We start from the raw sequence: 13631 nt of genomic DNA, 5'->3' as shown, positions 1-13631 counted from the left end.
AGCATGCAAAAAGCCTGGCTTATACTCTGTAAGGCATTTGGAAGAAATGATGAAAGCAAAATAAGGAAATAGTTAAAAGGAGTATTAAGTACCATGATGTCTGATTGCAATGCTCAGTTAATTGCATTCTAATGAACTGCATTAAGAGCTCTTCACACCGCTTCAGTGTGGCGGCTCCGTGCATAAGAATAAAAGTTTTTAGCCAGTGGTCATGAAGGGTGATTTCACACCCTTCTCTGCGATTAAAATAGATAGATTTTCCTTGCCTGCCGCGTAAAGACTGACAAGCAGAACTTTATAGGACAGATTACAGACGGTAACAACAAGGGAGAACCTGGGGCACTATCACTTGTAACGCTAGGAGCACACTAAGAGTAGGGGAGAACATTCATGAGTCATAAACAGCCAAAGATCAGATAGGCAAAAATTCCTGGAAAAGGTTTTTCATGTGAACTACTCGATTCAAATCTGTAGTTTCAGCAAGTGAGGATAACATGCAAAACATCCGATGCCTTATGCAAATCAGGCTTCCACCACCTAGACTAGCTGAGCTTCCACTGTTGCTAATATGCATCTTCTGTCACATCTGCAATAGGTCAGCATCCAAATGCAGAACTTGAAAGAAATTTCTTGTGCGTATTCAGCAAATCTAGCTTTCTGCTGAGTCATCAAGATAACTATTTGTATGAGAAGCACAGTAACAAAACCAGAAAAAAAAAAAAAAGAGGGGGAAAATGTTTCAAGAATGTGAGATTTCTTCTGTTCTGCTAAATTTTATTTGCTATTATTGCTAGATAATAATATCTTCAAGCTCAGCTTCCAATTAGGCAGGTATCAACCTAGAGCATTGCAAGTGTTTGACCCAGAACAGAATCCAGCATCCACCTTAACTTTCCAACTGTCCTATAATGGCTCCCTGTATCAACAGATGGAGACCAAGGCAACAGTGCTCTATTTTAATAGTTGCTCTTCCATTGCTATGAAATTTGCTTTTAATTCACTTGCATCTCCTAAGTTATTTTTCTACAATTTTTTTTTGGTGTAAATCCCATGTAGTAACCTGCATCTACCTGAAAATAAAAGCCGCCCTTTGATTAGAGCTGGAATGCAGTATCATATACGGTGTGTTTGGAAACCGCTGCAGAAAAAAACATGTCTGCTTTAATACATCTAGCTCGAGGCACCACGGGGTGAGTCAAGGACAACAGAGCAGTATGTTTGAAAAAACAACAAAAAAAAGTCCCTGCTTTTCTTGGCTAGCTAATACATAAACTTCAATGTTATTTACGTGACTTTTGGAAGAGTTTGGGATAAAAGTAATTTTATCTCACTGCAAAGATTTCTTTGCTGCCCTTCCTGTCTTTTAGAAGACTGTGGAAGTCCACCTGCAAAATAGCGTCTTCCTGGTATCTCTAAGAATTAAACAATATGCAAATTTCAGCAGCTAGAATAACTAGGTATTAATTAAACAGTGATTCATGATACACATGGAATGGAGAGGCATTGTATTTTTCACCAATTGTTTCAATCTTTTAGAGGACTAATACAAATATTATATGAATTAATTTTCACTATATTCTGGGAGAAAACCAACAGCATACTCTCCAGTTCACCTCCTGAAGCTTCTGGGACATACAACACGACCTACTTCTTTTTCATGCATTTTTCCTCTAGAATCAGAGAACACAATTGAAAAAAAATCTTTCCTATAGTATACAACAAACTCCTATAGCTTTTCTCAAGTAGGTCTTTGTAAAGAAGCTTTCAATTCTCTACCTGCAAGCTATTAGCAGGCTATAAACCATGCTTTGGATTTGGTTAAAAAAATAATACTTTTTTATTATTATTATTTTTTGTAAATAATGAATTTGCACTGCATTTTTTCTTCTAGTCTTTCAGAAAAATGATCACTAAGGAAATATTATAGTTAAGGAAAGCCAAAAAGCAAATAACAAAGGCCAAAGCTTAATGCTTTTGTTTCCACCCCCCCAGATGATCACATCTTCAAATGATTACTGCTTTTAAAGCTTTTGTAGAGGCTTTCTTTATGCTTTAGACACCGTCTTATTGTAACATCTTACCAATGTCACCTTTCCTCTAGTCTCTGGACAATTTTGAAAAATTAATTTGTTCGCAATATCTTCTAAAAAAATCACAGGTAACTCCTGATACAGACATATTTTTCTGCAATTTTTTTGTGGAGGTGAACACCTGCTAGTGAAATTCACTATTAGTTAATATAAGTATTTCTAATAAGCCAGCTATGAACAGTATGGCTTTATCTTTGGCAACCCCTTGAAAATGTAGAAAGCAAACCCTACGGAAACCGTAGCTATAATTTTCATAGGGTAGAAATCAAGAACGAAAAATAGTATACATGCAGAACATATGGAGAATATGAGAGGCGGCTTTTGCACCTGGTGCAGCTTCAGTGGCATTATCAATGGAATAAAAGTTGCTTAACCTGCAGCCAGGGATACCGTGAAATGTCAATATTCTGTGATACTCAAGTTAATAAGCCGCCATTTAGCATCTTAAGTGTAAAGTCTAGAGTATAATGCCTTTTCTTCTAAATGAATGGTATGGCAGCTGGACATCTCTTGATCATTTTGTAAATATAACTAAATGCTTTCAGTCCTGTTCTTTCACCCTCTTGCAGCAACAGAACAACTTATTCCCGCACAAGGGAGCAGGTTATGACGTCAAAAAAACCCCATGAGTAACTTCAGATTCAGGTGAAACCAGAGCACTACCTTCGAAAAATCTAAAAGAATTCTAAGAATTCTTCCACTTCCCCAAAATATAAGGGCATTTTTTAAAACAGGTGTTTATACTTGTAAACTATTTAGGGGATGAGACTTTTTTTTTCCCTTATCTCCTGCGTCCATTATAGGGTCAAACACATAACTGGGGAAGTTCTCAGCGTTGTAGACTAGGGTTTTCAAAGACATCTGAAGGGTTGAGAGACACAGTTCTCACTGAATTTCAGTTGGATTTGTGACTAAGCCCGCTAGGACCCTCGGGACAGTGAAGTCACAAAACCCAGAAAAGAACAAGTGATGCTCGTAATAAAGATGTATATAAAACACGACAGCTTTTGTTATTTTACTCATTTTTCCATTAATTCTAGGTTTAAAAATGTGTTTAGTTTGATGTGCTTATTTCAACTCTGACCCACTTTCCCCCAGAACTACTCACTTGATAAAGTATTTGATTCCATCTGCTGTGTAAGCTTCTTCCCATCCATAAGGCAGACCTAAGACGAAATGAAGAAAGATGTCTCTCAAAGCTCAGGTGAACCAAAGCACATTGTTTTGAAATGGTGTAAGATAGAATGCTCTAATTTCAAACCATGTCATAAAAAGATCATAAATGAATTCTTGCTACTTTTGCAAGATAATAATATAAACAATACAATTTAATAAATATTTGCTGTGCTACAAAGCTATAAACCATTTGATATCTTTATTACTACCATTTCTTTTGTAGAAGCTGAGTCTGGTCAAATTAGAGTGCAGCAGTTAACTCCTTTTGAACTTTTTGTTGTCATTTACACCTAGACGAAGTGACCAAAAAAATCCCTGTGCCTGTGGTCTGCTGAGGTCTGTTTTTTACAGCTATTACATACAGATGCTAATAACTATATAAGGTAGAAGTCTGGGCAGAATGAAATCCTCTGCTGTTTGGTTTATCACCAGCTTTTTTGTTTATACATAATTCTTTGGGAATTTAGACACAAACGCCAAGACACTTAGAGACAGATTCAGATAAAATATGTACACATATTTGTATGTACACTTACCTATGTCTACTATCCTGACAAAGGTTAATTTACTAAATAAATTGCTTAATTTTCTGATTTACAGCAATGTTTCTGGGAGTAAAAGTATTTCATACTGAAAAGTTTAGCATAAATTAAAATAAATAATTCTGAAAGGGTGCCATTTTTTCATGCACTAAGAAACTGTGCTCTCTTTTCCCCTTTTGTAATTATCAGTCATGCTAATCTTAAAAACTCAATCTTGGATTTTGTTCTTAGTTTGAAAGTCCTGTCTTGGATGATGAGAATGATGAGAATGATGAGTAATACTGTTAGTAGGACAGTATACTCTATCACTTTAAAAATTAAATTTTCATAGGAAACCTTTACCTTTTTTATTACTATTCGTTCAAAACCAAATGTAGAGTTTGAAGAGCGCTGGAGAAAGAAGCATCAGCCTATGTGTAAAAATGCTCCCGATGCATGCTTTTGTGATACTGTACTGTAACGTATATAAAGGAAAGTACAAGGTCTTGAAAAACCTCCCTTTTTTAGAGACTAGAAATATATATATAAAATTAAAATATGCATGGAAAATTGTTCTGCAAGTGCTTTAGCTTGAAATTCATCTCGAAATGTTAGTGTCTTAGGAGTTAAAACTATTTTTGTTCAAGTCACAGTATATCTCAAAGACCAGCTCATTAGAACCATCTGTGAGCCTGCTTTAGATTTAAAACTTTTATTTGGAAAATATGCTGGACTGCACACACCATATGATCTTTGAAAGCTGCTTCATACCAAGGCATGCCCTAAGTGCACACATAGATTTTTTTTTTTTTGGAATTTCTTTCTTAAAAGGCTCATTTTCTTTTCTTCCATCATCACACCTTTGTCTCTAGTGTGGTCCTTACTTCTTAAAAATCTGGAAAGGGATAACTTCAGTTCTCAAAGATAAATGGAGTTCTTTACAGCTACTGAATCATGACTTGGCACAGTGAAGCAAGTACAAACCATCTGAGAAGTAATTATACCTGTAGGCACCAAGTGAAGAGCAACAAGTAAGACTACCGAAACTCCAGAATGCAGGAGCTTAAGAATTGGTAATTACAGAACAGCGCCATTACTGTTTAGTACAGCTTGAAAAGCAAAAACCACATTGGATTGATTTTTTTCCTTTCGCTTTTACCCTATATTAGTCACTTATCTCAGGCTTCTTCCATTTTCAGTTTAGCATACATCTATACAATCTGTTCCTCAAAACATGCCACCTACTACCTTTGAGAGAGAATAACCCACAGCTACTTCCCTTTAAATGCAAGGTAGTTGCTGCATAAGAGTTCAGGCTCTGACTCCTATGAATGAAGGAAAAGGATGTTTTAAGTTATAAATATGCTAGACATGATCACTAGTTCTTCCTTCCTCTCCCAGAAAAGATGGGACCTTTACTCCACATGGGTATTTTCTAATGATATAAAGGGCAATAGGATTCATCCTTCAGTTGCTTTCATCTGCCCTGGCCTTTCCTCATTCCTGCATGCAACATGCATATCCAAAACAAACGACACTGGATTTGCTCGCTTATGAATAAAACCTCAGCATCTGCTCTGTGCTCACATGGATCCCCCTACATCACCTGTTTCATTCATTAGTGATAATTACACTTTTTTCACTAGTAATTTGATTAAAATTATGTCTTTTTTTTCATCTAGATGAAGAACGGTACGTAGGTAGCAATAACAACTGATACTCTGTGTTCTTTTCTTAACCACGAAGACTGTGCTTTTCAAAAAGACTGAATATATTCGTCACCCATAAATGAAACTCTGGAGATTCTCCACAGCTTTATTTGCCTTTTTGACTTTATATGCATTAGACTGTATATCCTATCCACTCTTTATATGCTTCAGAAGTTCCACCTACATCTGTAGGTTTTTTTACTGCCTTTATTTTCCACATTTTTACTCTTTCTCCACTAGTTTTTCACTGCTGTTCCCTTTACTCCATTCCTTCACTGTTAGATTTGTACTTGTGTTTCTTGGTATTTCCCATGGTAGCCAGGAGGCTCTCATGTTTTGCATCGTATTTCCCTAGACATCCTCTTCCCTTCCTTCAAGCTCACTTTGCCCATGAATCATTCATAAGTTGATCTACTTCCTAGTGCTCTATTTTTTCACACCCTCCAGGGTCAGATTTGTTGCCTGTCCTAGGACTTGCTTTGAAACACTTCTAAGCTCTCACCTGGAGTAAATGGGAGGTAAAGGAGTTCAAACAGTCAGAAATATAGTCTGAAGGATACAGGATTTAGCCTATATAAACTCCGTCAGTCTTAGGTTTCCTACATATTTATCATTTCTTCTGTGAATTGCTAGTGTCTTTGATGAAACTTCATAAATAATACATCTTGGTTGCAGTTGTCTGCATATATCATCTTAAAAAATTACAGATTTACAATATTTAAAAATAATTTCTTTGCAGCAGAAAATACAGAGCTTCTTGCTATTCAAATATTTGTGATTATTTATCTTTTGCAAGGTAAAGAAAAGGTAAAACTGCAAAAGTAATTACACAGGCAAAAGAAATGGATACGGTCCAAAGCACCTTTTGCCCAAATAGAATAAACAGTCTCCCGAGAGAGTGCATGTTAGCCAAAATACATTATAACCTACCATTATTTTGTTCTGAGTATATGCCTTTAATTAGGGTTAATGCAAAGGAGATTTCTAGAATTCTATGTGAAAAACAACAAACCACTTGCTGTTGCAAGTGTACCAGTAGTGTTGCAGCTGGTCACCGAGCAGCAAGGCAGAATCCCTGGTGACTGCTTGCCTCCTCAGCTGCAAGATGCCTGCTGTGATAACCACTGTTGGAAAGTTAACATTATATAAAGCAGAAAGGGAGTGAAACCCTAGAGCAAACAAAATTTTCCTGGTACTTCATAAAGCGTGGATTTCATTGGTCTTTATCACTTCCTTGGGTTAAAAGGATGAAGAAAAGGCACCAGCACTGATACTTGGTTAGTTGCAGTAGGTAGAAAGATAAACATCAGCCCAAATTATAAATTTGTATGAAGCAACAGATGTCGAAGATTTTGCCCATTGTTTCCAAGACAGAACGCGTGCACTGTCCCTTGTAGAATCATTAAGGTTGGAGAAGACCTCCGAGATCATCGAGTCCAATCGTTACCCTAGCTGCCAGGTCCACCTCTAAACCACATCCCATGCCATGCTTCAGTACAGCCTTCCTGCAATAAAAGCTGCACGTAGCATGGTCAATCAAGCTATGTCCCCGAAGGAAGAAGGAAAATACAGAAATTAGGAAAAAGCATCATTTTACTGGGCAGTTATCAAACCTAGAAACTGCGCAGTAACGTAGTTGGGTTTTTTTTCCCCAATAGGTTAGTTAAAAAATACTAAAGAAAAACAAATGTGGAGGTCAGCAGACGAAACTAATAAAAGCAGGTACCATAGCATGAATATTCAGTTGACTCAAAACTGACAGTTATTTCCCTAACATCTAAACACTGCAGTCCAAAATGTTTTATTTTTCCTATTTTCTGACAAAATTACTCAAAGGAAATGAGAGATTGAGAGACTATAACAAGGATTGTTCAAAAATTTACTGTTCACTAGGATTTCATCTAGATTTGGCCAAAGTGGGACTATTTAGATGCTTAAAGATAAGTATGTCCTCAAGTGCTTTATTTTGGCCTTAAGGGCAGACTTTAGAACCTGCTTCCAATATACGCAGTCACACAAACATGACTGATGAATTTGAAAGGACTGCTTAGGGATAGCTGCCTACCAGAGGTGGTAAGCTCACCCTCAAAACTCTTCTGTGAAGCATAAACTTCTTTCCAGCAGCGTTCACAGCTTTGTCATCCACCATGAAGAGGATGTCTGGCTACAACTCCTTTCCTGGCAGGGCTAAACAATCTCGTGGCTCTATCATTAAACCACCTCGTCTGGAATTAATATGAAGTATCAAGCTTAAGGGATGTAATATCGATCTGGAATTCAAAAGCCACATAGTATAAGTATTCAGTTTCACAATGAACACATCTTTGACCAACAACAGAAATAATGATGTCTTTTTACATATTTTTTTACCTAGCTTGACTTTTCCAGTTACACTTTTTTTTTTTTAAGTAAGAGAGCATGATCTAGCTCAGAACTACCCCTTATTTACCTCCTAATGACTTATTTACATTTACTATTAAGATTCTCCAAAATTAGGAAGTTTTTCCAGAAATAGGAATTACCTGTTAAAAGTATTTCTGATAGAAAAGATTTGCTAAAGGACCTTATAAACAGTTTCCTCCATTGCTTGATGAATGAGTTTTTGAATTCTGAGCTCTCTTCAATATCCACCAGTTCAGCTCTTATCAACACCTTAAACCTTCCTCAGGTGGCCTCAATAACAATGCAAAATTCGTTGGTTAAGATCCCAAATGCCTTTGGCTCTTCTCTTTGAGCTACCTAGGCAATGCAAAAAGGATGGAGAGCTGAAGATCTGACTTACTATTTCTAAGTTATCTGATCCTGGACTCCCGAGTGCTACTGGAATATGGGAATATCCCAGATATAAGACTAGAGGTATCATATGATGCGAGATGGGCAGAGGAACTCCTCTGTGAGTTATGCCATTTGACACAGCTAAAGCAAAAATCTGTGGAGAAATATCCAGCCTCGTTTGCCGAGTTTGTTCAACAGGGTGCAGGCATAAAATGGCCCTTTATTTTTTGAGGCTGTCAATAATATATACTGTATTTTACTGCTTATTTGTGAATGAAGTATAAAAACTCAGGCTCAGAAAAACAGCTTTCAGAAGTGAGTATGCACTTCTGGCATTTGCTTGTGTGCCACTTTAGACCATTTCAAGTGCTCCTCCTGCAAACAAATGTGTTTCGGTTTATGAATAATACTCTGCTAAGGGGACATTCCATTCCTTTCTTTCACATATCACATTCCATTTTAAAGAAATTGTTCTTTTTCTTTCGTTGTTGGCAATTTAATAAAACAAAGATGGAATAAGTAGTTTTCAAGTGGAGACATCTGGGAAATACTAGCAACTGAAATTCATACTAATTTAGAGTATGGTTGGCAGATTGGCTTGTCTCCCTTCAGCCTTGTTCCTAGAAACCATGTTTCAGAAAAAGTATTTTTCTTACTTTGGATATTCAGGGCATGGTGAAAGATGACCTTGTGTTTTCCCAGTTCCTATTAATCATAAGATATTGACCCATCTATGTTGGCAAACTTATTAATCTCTTATTAAAACAGTTACATCGTATCAAGTTACAATTTAGAATGAGAGTTATAAAATAGTTTGCTTCTCATCCTGAAGGATTATTGAATCAACTTTAAGATCTTTATGGTAATTTTGAAATTACAAACTGTTGTAAATGTTTTTCTTCTATTCTAATACTTGTCTGTGAATAACTCGGTACAGTTAATTAGAAACAGTATGGATACAACTGAAATTGTAATATATGAACAATGACTAGTCAACTGACTAATTTAAGGAAATAAGAAGGACCTCAATCAGTGCATGTGATCAGACATGACTGCAGACATATTGCTCTCCTACCTTACAAATAAGGAAAGCCAAATGTAGAACAAACTCTGCCCGGCATCTGCACTTCAGTTCTTCAGAAATGAGCGAGAGCTACAGGCACCCCAGCAATGAGGTTGCTGCTATGTGTGTTCAAGATGGATAAAGAATTATCTTCCTGAAACATTACTTCAAAAATGTACCTTTTCAGAAACTGAATGTTGGAAATATGACAAAACCCCAAAACTACCTATTTTTCAAATAAAGACTAATATTCTCCTTTCAAATAAAAGGTTTAGGTACTGTAGGATCCAAGCAATTCAGACCGTTATTAGAAGGAGAAGTGAGCAGTCTAGCCAATGCTCATTTTTATCCATGCAGGAGGTTAGTAGTGAAAGTACAACGTAACCACAACACATTTAACAAGGGCAATAAAATACTTTCTTCTGTTTAGTTGATGGCAATCGAATGTGTACAACCAATTATACAGAAATGGCAGAAGTCACCGGAGCTTGCGGCACGCACTTCACAGTAACATTACTATAAAGCATTCTGACTTATAAAGGGAACGGGAAGAGTACAGCAAATTAAGTACTGAGCTGTCTGCTTCACCAAATAGAAGCTGTTCTTCTAAGGCACACTGGAGAAGACACAGACTTTTGTGAGAACAGGGAAAGTAAATAAGCCACCAGCAACTGACAAAAAAACCACTGACTTTTGGATAAATCCTCCTTTTAGCCCAGAGGTAAAACAGAAGCTTCATGCCATTACTTACAGTCACAGGCTAGAATCTGAGCATCTACACCAAGTACTGGTGTAGATGTAGAAACTGGGAACGTCTTTAAGCATCCAAAAAGCCAAAGAAAACGTGCATTCCTTGAAATGCTGACATGAAAGGAATTCAAGGTACTACTAATCATTATCATCTTTGTAATGTAATCACCTTTCAGAAAAAAGGACTTATTTAGCAACTTACATTGAAAAGCAAGCTTGTTATTTCAATATGTTTATAATACAATCAGCGTGTATCACATTTGGCTTACAATGCCTTTTCACATACCGCACAGTTGATAGTCAGAAGTGCAACAGTGGATTCTGAGGAGGCCAGGACACCTTACGCAGTACGTCCTTCAACATCATAGCTGGTTTGGTCATGAATGTAATACGTTTGTCTAGTCATTAAGTCGGGAAAGCACAAGCCCTCAAAGGTAGGGGATAATGAAAGCAGAGAGGAGTTTAAGACTAGCGCATTCTGACCAAACGTTGAAGTTTGCACAATCTACTGGCTCATATTATTTGCTTTTTAAAATGCATTAAACATACCGATTATCTAACAATTATTTTTGTATTTTTCACCTACACTGCTTCTTGCTAAGATGCTACTGGCTGTCCAGTGAAAATACGTGAGAATGCAGTGACCAGCCCCCCGAAATTCTTTTGTTTATTGTGGCTGGAGAATCTGTGGATAAGGTGGAGGCAATACAGAAAATCTGCAGAATGCAGAAATCTCTCTCTTTCACAGAGAAGGCTGCAAAGAAAAGAAAATCATACCAGTGCTCCTTATCCTCTAGTGGCTCCCATCTGCTTTAGTTTGCTGACTCAAAGATGTTTTATTTTAATGTTAAAGGCTCCAATAACAGAGTCTCAATTAGTGACACAGCAAGAGAAAGACAGTACCCTAGGATCATATAGGTAGTTGTGCTCCCTGATAAGGTCTTAAAAATGGCAAGCATGTTCCCCATTACATTTTTTCAGTCTTACCCAGCTTTTAGAAAAAAATATGCCTTTCTAGGAATTAATTGTAGGCTTCTTTCTACAGTCTTCCAGTATTGACTGTTAACATGCTGTCTATTTGTGATTGGTCAAGAACACGTTATTTCCATTGCTGACTCAATACACTACAATTTACAAAGCAATTTTTGAGGAATATTTGCATAAGCTAATTTGAAATTCATTTTGTTTATACCTACGAATCTTTAACTGCTGAAGAGATGACAGAAAACACATTATTTATTATAAAATGGTCCATAACTGAGGAATTCTACACAAATGCCATGTAAGCTAAAAAAAGGTTAAATTCATAGAAGTAAATACTCTCTTGAGAACATTCTTGTTCTGAATTGGTACAATTCACTTCCAGCTGATCAAAAAGAATCTGGAGTAACACATTCTTATTCCAGAACTACCAGCCTCTGCACCACCAGGACTAGGTAATTAGGAATGGCCTGCAATACTTCCCTGTATGGCCCAGCTCTAAACCATTTATTTTTTCTTCAGTTTCCCTCCTCCCTTGCTCCCCTGATTACTCTCTGTTCCGGAATTCATCCGTCTCCTCCCTTCCTTACTGGATCAACTTCTCTTGTCACCATCTATTGTGCTATCCACCCACTTCCATCACTGTCATCTCACATTGCTCACTGACGCATGTGATTGTTAAATATAAGTTTAATTAGAAAGCGTTCATTGGTAACAAATTAAAATGACTGTCTAAAATTAGAATTGATCAGAAATTGTCTGAGATTTAAAAAGCAATAATATTACATGATATGCCTTTCTTGCTAAGTAATATCTTACTTCTTTGCACTGATGATGAAATTAAATTGCGCAGGGGGCTGGCATGAGCCACCTACAATTGAGAGACACAGAACTACTCTCTGCTGAGTTCGTTTCACAGTAAGCACAGTCCAAAGAAATACTTTTTCCTTTTGAAGCAGGAATTGTAAAAATACATTAACACAAGATATCCTTTTAGCCTGTGACAAAAACCACTGTAGCTACACATAAATAAAAGAAGGCTTTTATTTACAGGAAGACATGACTTTAAAGCCAGCATATTTTAAAAATAACGTCAAAAGCTCTTAGAAACTAGGATAGATACCTTCCCTTTTTGTTATAAATGTGAAGGAAAAAAAATCCACCACGTGCCTAAATTAGCATACATTACTTTACCTTAACTGTAAAGGATTCAAACAGAATACCTGTAGCAATCACTAATGCAAGGCAAAATCTCCATCCTGAACTCCCAGTTAATGATACATACGCTTTATGGTGTGAGGTAGTAGATCTAGTATGAGACTTACGTACATTTTGTACCTCATTTAGGTCTCCTTCATAAGCACCAAGCAATTATGTTTTCCTCTTGCAAATTCTCCTTAAAGTACACTTTTAAAAAGCTTCCTATATCATTCTTGGCAATCAACTTTCTCTGTACTTCTTTCCATTTAAATTATCACACTTGTGCACCATATATGTCTAAGTAACTCTGCTAGCCCTCAGCTTCTCACTCCTACCTACTGAAAAAAAGTGAAAAAAATGTGACAACTGAAGGAACTGACAGAAAAGCATACCAACCCTCTTAGACAAGATGAGCCCTGAGAGCTGTAGCATACATTGACATTCGAAACAAAGGTCTGATCATTCCCCCCGCCAGCTTTAATCCAGCTCTCTCAGGATGCTTGTAGTTCTGTAGCCACAGAAAATTAACTCAGCATTAACTGCACACAAGTAGGCACAACGCCTTTGGTTGAGCTCTGTACTGTAGTAGTTACTTTATTTTTTGGTCCCAGAAATGATGTGACAGTCGCTCCCTGACTGGTGTGCGCATACATACCCACAGCGAGACATCGGGCACCCACCTCCCCCAGTAGCCAGCTGACTACGTCTGAGCTGTGCTTGCAAATCAAAAGAAGAGGGAGGGCAGCCTTGAGTTTGAGACCGATCTGGGACAGAGACCTCAAGGTTCAGTTCCTGCCTCACCCGTGTATTTCCTCGGACTCCCAGCAATTTGCATCTCCAGGCTATGAAATTTGGAAGGTTCCCCCTCCCTTATGTCAAAACATCATACTATAATTAAGGATTAATATACTAAAATTCTAAACATTATGTCAACAGAAATTAATAGAGAGACAATTTAGGAAGTATTTACCATCCAGTAAAACTGCTGATTCTGGAGAGTTTTGACTTCAGTCTCCATAGTTACCAAGAGCAAGTACAAGTTGTATGGGAAGAGGCACAAAGTCAATTGATTTTTTCATAGCGGGGTGACAGTATGAACTAAATGAGTCCATAGGCTTTTAAAGGCCTGCTCTTTAATGAAGTCTTCCTTCAGAGATGCTGGAAATTAACCTAACGAGACTGCACTAATCTTGTTAGCTCATCTGCATTTTAAGGTGTAATAATATCACTTACTTGTTTTTCATTATTAAAATGTTTTGATTTGAAAGTCAGTACAGACAGTGCCTATTCAAAAGCTGACTCATCTTTTCTCATTAAAAGTAAGTGAATGGAGAGAGAATAAATTGCTTTTCTAGCAGCAACAACA

At 37.1% G+C, this 13631-nt stretch overlaps 1 protein-coding gene across 11 annotated transcripts in view; it reads right to left on the bottom strand.

Moving 5' to 3' along the window:
* Positions 1-13631, bottom strand: part of STXBP4 (syntaxin binding protein 4) — an 82654-nt gene that overhangs the window by 16781 nt on the left and 52242 nt on the right. For all 11 annotated transcript variants that reach the window (XM_087750614.1, XM_087750620.1, XM_087750624.1 and 8 more), the window contains one exon: positions 3199-3256. In XM_087750614.1, coding sequence (XP_087606740.1) covers positions 3199-3256 — 58 coding nt within the window. The remainder of the gene's footprint in view (positions 1-3198; positions 3257-13631) is intronic.

The sequence above is a fragment of the Nipponia nippon genome, unplaced genomic scaffold (genome assembly GCF_047370975.1).
Source record: "Nipponia nippon isolate SJK-2023a ecotype South Korea unplaced genomic scaffold, ASM4737097v1 scaffold_14, whole genome shotgun sequence".
Lineage (NCBI taxonomy): Eukaryota > Metazoa > Chordata > Aves > Pelecaniformes > Threskiornithidae > Nipponia > Nipponia nippon.
This window is presented reverse-complemented; position numbering and strand designations above follow the sequence as displayed.